Source organism: Musca domestica, unplaced genomic scaffold (assembly GCF_030504385.1).
Source record: "Musca domestica strain aabys unplaced genomic scaffold, Musca_domestica.polishedcontigs.V.1.1 29, whole genome shotgun sequence".
NCBI classification, from domain to species: domain Eukaryota; kingdom Metazoa; phylum Arthropoda; class Insecta; order Diptera; family Muscidae; genus Musca; species Musca domestica.
Genome location: NW_026712296.1, coordinates 4,237,760 through 4,244,577, shown reverse-complemented (window position 1 = coordinate 4,244,577; position 6,818 = coordinate 4,237,760). Strand labels below are relative to the sequence as shown.

General features: G+C 35.8%; 1 protein-coding gene across 1 annotated transcript; it reads left to right on the top strand.

Annotated features, from left to right (window-relative positions):
- The first annotated feature begins 4,925 nt into the window (after positions 1–4,925).
- On the top strand, positions 4,926–5,863 carry LOC101895908 (pupal cuticle protein Edg-78E). The gene is made up of 2 exons (XM_005184939.4): positions 4,926–5,108; positions 5,205–5,863. The coding sequence occupies exons 1-2, from the start codon at positions 5,097–5,099 to the stop codon at positions 5,616–5,618; spliced, it is 426 nt and encodes a 141-aa protein (XP_005184996.2). The 5' UTR covers positions 4,926–5,096; the 3' UTR covers positions 5,619–5,863.
- The last annotated feature ends 955 nt before the right edge of the window (positions 5,864–6,818 follow it).

The window sequence follows — 6,818 nt, the reverse complement described above, 5'->3', positions numbered from 1 at the left end:
TCGTACACTTGTTAAACACATTCTTTAAAACCACCTCTAAATCTCAACATCAGACACCAAATATAAAATTGCAGAATTTTACATCTATTCATTTACCCAGTACCAAATATAGTACCATTCAGTACTTTGCTTAGTACACATTTCGGAAACCACCTCCACGTGTCCAGGCTGGGTATGATGAGCGACCCTAATGTCATATTTAAGATTTCAAGCACTTTCCGTTTACCAAATCCAAATTGTAGTAAATATAGTACTATTTAGTACTTTTCGTACAGTTATAATTACCACAGCCAATCTCAACTGCAAATACCCACACACACTTCCTAACCACCGCCAAATCTCAAACAATGATACCATCAACAATTTAAGTATTAAATTTCAAAATATTACCAGTATTCCTTCTCCTAATGTCAAGTATAGATTTCCAAACCAAACCGCCAAATCTCAAACACAGATGCCATCAATGATCTAAATATCAAATTTTAAAATGTTATTTCTATCCCTTTACCTAATATCAAATATAGTTTCATTATCAACACTATCTCTTAGTTCAATACCAAATATAGTACTATTTAGTACTTTTCGTGCACTTGTGGTACACATTTCCAAAACCACCTCTTTATTACACACCAACCACCAAAAGGGACCCAAATACAAAATTGCAAATGCAAATTCGAGCTTCACACTTAACCAAACTGTTCCAAATTGAGAACCATTCAGTAAAGTATTTACACTTAGTACGCATTACAAAAACCACCTTCATACATCAAAGTTACTTTTCAACCTTGAGCTAAACTTCTTGAGGTAAAAACTTGGAGTTTGGTATGAAAACTTCAAGTTTTTAGCTCTATCCGTTCATCCAATACCCAATTTAGTACCATATTAGAAGTTTAGTACCATTTTAGAACTTTTTAAGACTCTAAGTTCTACTTTTCGAAATCCCTTTGGTACGTTTATTCTGCATTACATCAGTGACTCTCATTCCAAATTTGTGGATTCTTCGTAATTCCGTTTCTTCTACGCACCAAGACCAACATGGAGAAGAAGGCGAGATAGACCCTTAGTAACTTTTGAGGATCTTTATAGAATCACTTTCTAATTCGATTTATAAATGTCAGTCCGTCCTTCCGTCTGTCCATTTATATTTGTGAACAAAATGCAGGTCGCATTTATTAACCGATCGAGATGAAAATTTCAAAACAATATTTGTTTAGCCCGAGGACGAGCCCTATATAACTCCCATATATATCTTTATCCGATTTCGGGTTAATAGGGCACCAAATAGGCAATATCAGTCCAAATGGCCTGAATTTCGACACATCCGACCAAACTTAGTCTAGAAGCAAGTACATCAAATTTAGTAAAAATCCGTTCAGACATAGCCATAGTTCCCATAGATATGTTTCATCCGATTTTGGGGGTTTAAGTCCCCCACGTTCGTAATATGCATTCCACAATAATGATATTTTGTATCAGATATCAGATACAGACTAGAAATAACTCTGCCAAATTTTATCAAGATCGGTTCCGATTTGGATATAGCTCCCATATACATCTTCAACCGATTTCAGGTTTATTTTGCACCAAATGGCTAATATCAGTCCAAATGACCTGACTATTGGCAATTTCGACTGAATTCATCCTAGAAACAAGTACTTCAAGTTCAGATATAGCTTTAGCTCCCATAGTTATGTTTCATCCGATTTTGAGATTTTTAAGTCCCCCACATTCGTAATATGCATTTCACAAGAATTATATTTGTTATCAGATACAGACGAGAAATAACTCTGCCAAAGTTTATCAAGATCGGTTCCGATTTGAATATAGCTCCCATATATACCTTTGTCCGATTTCAGGTTTACTTTGCATTAAATGGCTAATATCAGCCTAAATGAATTGAATTGTGGAACTTCCGACCGAATTTAGTCTAAAAGTAAGTACTTCAAATTTGGTGAAAATCGGTTCAGATATAGCTATAGCTCCCATGTATATGTTTTAACCGATTTGGTGTTAAAGTCCCTCACATGCGTAATATGCACTCCACAACAATGATATTTGATACCGGGCATCAGATGCTGCTCGAAATGACCTCTGCCAAATTTTATCGAGCTCGGTTCAGATTTTCATATACCTTCGATATACATCTTCATCCGGTTTTATGGTTATTTTCCACAATATACAGTGGTGGCCACAAATTTAAAACATGACATTTCATTTACATATATAAGACAATTTTTAAATCTTTTTAAAAAAATAGGTCCATGTTACTTTTTTTTAAGATCCTTGTAATGTAATGAAATAAATTTCACAATGGTTTGTTACCTCCATTTCGATAGAAATTTTTATTTACATTTTATACAGCTTAATACAAGTTTAGCCTGGCCACGAATTTAGGACATAGGCAAAATAAAAGAAAAATTAAAAATTAAAATAAAAACTCAACTTAGTAAAGAAACTTTAGTATTTAGTTGGGAACCCTTTATTTTGGATCACAGCTGCACATCTCCTTGGTAAACTTTCAACTAATGCCATACAACGTTCCTTTGGAATCTCATACCAAGCCTTTTGGATTTCTTCCCATAAATCATTAAAATTTTTTGGTTTTACTGCACGTACATGTCTCTCAACATCATTCCACAAGTTCTCAATTGGATTGAGGTCTGGAGATTGAGCTGGCCACTTTAGAACTTTGATATTGTTGTCACCTAAGCAACTCTTCACTAGGCGTGAAGTGTGCTTAGGGTCATTATCGTGCATAAATCTCCACATTAGAGGCATGTTTTCTTCAGCGAATGGCATCATTATGCTTGTCAATATGTTTTTGTAAATGTACTGATCCATTTTAGTGTTATGCTTGTGAATGGGTCCCACGCCATGCCAAGAAAATGCTGCCCACACCATAACATTCCCACCTCCATACTTAACCGTTTTAAGGGTATACTTTGGATGATGCTGTAGGTTTGGAGGACGCCATACGTATTGTTTTCCATCAGAACCAAATCTGCAAAACTTCGACTCGTCGCTCCAAAGTACATTTTTCCAAAACGTCATCGGTTTTTTAAGATGTTCCCTTGAAAAAGCTAGACGAGATTTAATATTCTTTTTTTGACACAAGTGGTTTACGTTGTGCTATACACCCATGTAAGTTTTTCTCATTCAGACGTCTTCGTATTGTTCTGGACGATATATTGATGCAATAATCCGATGATATTTCTTTTTTTATTTTACCAGAACTTGTGAAAGGTTCTTTAACAACTACTTTATATATTAAGCTATCCTCCCTGGGTGTAGTTTTTCGGGCTCAAGGGCGCTGTTTGACATTTTTCGTTGTACCAAGTTGCTTTATATGTTCCAGGGCGTTGTAAATTTTAGATCTTGAACATTTCAATATATTAGAAATCTCCAGAATTGTTTTCCCATCAGTTTTCATTTGGTGGATTAGTTTTCGATCGGACTCCGAACTCCAAGTACCTTTTGCCATTTCTAACTAAATATGTTGATCTATTACAACATAAAATTACTAAAAACATTCTTAATTTACCAATTACCTTCAAAAAACTCTAAACAATTAATTAAAAAACAAAAACTTCTAGATGTTTTAAATTCGTGGCCAGCTTCAAAAGCACGTTTTTACAATATATAACAAAAAAAGCAACAATATGTTAAAAATAACAACATCAAATAACGGTACTTTTTCTTAACATCACAGGGTGCACAGAAAAAATTAGAAAATGTTATTTCATATAACAGGGTTGTCAAAATTATCATAACAAAAGTCACTAGATGTCGTGTCTTAAATTCGTGGCCACTACTGTATGTAATATCAGTCCATATTGAATAGATTTGTTCGTATTTTTTGGTACATTTTTTATTGTTATTTGGTACTAGAGGTACAAAAGCCTCGCCCAAATTTATTGAAAATGGATTCAGAGTTGGATATAGTTCCCAAATTGTGACTACGCATTAAAATATGGTTCATAGTTTTTTTGTTACGGGAGACCTACTATATAGGTGTAGTTGTGTAGGGTATCATATAGTCGGCCCCGCCCGACTTTTAACCTTACCTTACTGGTTTATATATATAACAACAACAACATATACTAGGAAGTATTTACTTTAAATGACATCCCAGATTAAAAATAATGACTTTTTGATCGATTAGTAAGCAGTTAAGTGCTATAGTTACTCATTACTAGGTAAAGAGTAAAATAAGTTATATCACCTTGAGAAATCTTAAACAGACAATTCATTATTCTACCATCTCCTGGTAATGCAAAATTTAGTCTCCTTACATTACGTTTTGACGATCCCCTCTTGAGGCTCTCAAATTTTTGCTGGGCTACATGATTGGGATAATCTAAAGACCATTCTATCGAAAAATATACAATTCTGGAAAGATTAATTCATCCATTAAAAATTCCTCTTTCAGATACATAATTCGCATACAACCCTCGTAGTTAAATGAATATCGCAAAATATGATAATTTTGTAATGACTGTCGTTTGTAGGTTTCTAGTGTAAATAATAATTATTATTGGATGTTAAATTATTCAACGGCATGTGGATGTGTTGGCTTTTACACCAGGCCGGGCCGTTCGAACCCAACATCATCATCAGCATCTGCGTCGCCGTCTTCATGAGCAATAAGCAAAATCCGATCATCTACATCATGTTCATCTCTTTAAAAATTGTTAATTTTTTCGTCACAGTGCGTTAAACCGACAGATTGCTTTGCCCTCCTTCAGCACACCTCATCGAAATTTGCTTAGCAACAACAACAACAACCCACTGTACCCGCTTAACGGTAACTAACAGCTATGAGTCTACAATTACGTTGTCAGTTCCAAAGAAAACCAAGTCAAAAATTATTTTTGGTTATGTCGCTGTCACTGTTGTTGTTTTTGTTTTTTTTTTTTTTTATTTGAGTCAGTTGCTTCCAACTATTAGTGGGGGGGGCTTTTTGGGGAACTGCAATTAAATTCTTCGCATATAAATATTCGGAGGTTTGCCACAAATGAACTATACTCACTTTAGATCTTTAAGATTTAACAACTACTTCTAGGAAAGCATCTACAACCAACCCAAGCCCAACAAAAATGTTCAAATTTGTAAGTCCGAGGATTAAACGATTGCAGGATATTTGCAATTAGCCGACATGGCTCACCGCATCGGCCTCATTTTCCTTTATTTGTGTGTCTTTACAGTTCGTAGTGTCTGTTGCCATTTGCGGTCTTGCCATGGCTGCCGATTACCAGGCCGAGGTACGCAGCTACGTTAATGAAATCAAGGGGGACGGTAGCTACAATTATCAATTCGATACCACCAACGGCATCGCCCAACAGGAATCGGGTGTTGGTGGCCACTACGCCACCGGCTCGTCCCAATTCTACACCCCCGAGGGAGAATTGATTCAATTAACCTACACTGCCGATGCTAATGGCTTCCAACCTCAAGGTGCTCATTTGCCCACACCCCCACCAATCCCAGAAGCCATCCTCAAGTCTTTGGAATACATCCGCACCCATCCCTACCACGAGGAAGAGCACCAGGAACAATATCGCCATCAAGCCGCCGCTGCTGCCAAGCAACAACAACAAGGTCCCTACCGTAAATTCTAATGGAACGATGTAACAATTGGACGTGATTGCGATACTGTGATGCCATTTCTCTCCTTCAATCGCAACACAATTTGTTGTTATCAGTTTCATCTTTGCCTTTGTTACCATCATCAACCGTCGCCTCCTTCTCCTTCTTCTCACATCGCTCATTGGAATTCAATGGTGGATTCATTTATTGTTGACTATTAGTAATTCAGTTGATTCGTTCGCGCTTTTTTACGTTGGCAGAACAACAGTGAAAAATTCCGAACATATTTTTAAATTTTTTTTTTTTGTTAAATAAAATTTAAAGAAAAATGTATAAAAAATGTTTTTAATTTTCCAAAAAGAAAGAAACTTTGAAATAACTGAAATTAGGAGGTATGTGCTGTATTCCGAAACTTGGACTTACAATGAAAAATTTTTGCCTGGAACTGTTTTACAATCTGAGAAACATACGAAGACCTGGACCTCCATATGCACATCCAATTAAAAGTACAAGCTTTAATACAATTCCGGTGAATAATGTCGCTAATATGGTGGCTATGTAAAGACGAGGACCTCTATGGGCAATTTTCTGTCATAGGATGTAGTACCTATCATGAACTTTAAATTCCAAATGGTACATAGAATACCGAAAATCTGTAGGTACATGGGGACTATACCAAAACATAAACCTATATTAACAGTATTATGCAGGGATATTTCTTACGTAATGGGAACACATGCTGCCAGTCTACAGCAAATGCTGGCTAAAATTGTTACTAAAACACCCGAAACCCTTCAAATCTGTCGGTACCTTCGTATGTGGGTATACCAAAACGTGGGCCTATTTAGCCCTGCCGACTTAAAACATATCATCCTACTTCATATCGTTCGGAATCTAGAGTGATTTCCACAAATGGACGGATATAGCTAAATCGACCTAGAATTTTACACTGATCAAGAATATATACAGGGTGAGATAAAACAAAACTGCAACAAAGACAAACGACATAATTTTCACATTTTTTTTTATTTTTGTTTTTTATTTTATAAATGTTATTATAAATGTTATTAAATTTAAGAATAACTTTAGATTTGTTCGTATTGGTTACCTTTGGCCTTCAAACGGCCACTGAAACCATCACACGCTGCCAGAATGTTGCTCTGCGGTATTTCCTGGCGAAACGCTTGCTTGAGGTAATCGACATCTTGGTATTTTTTAGTGCCAACCTTGCT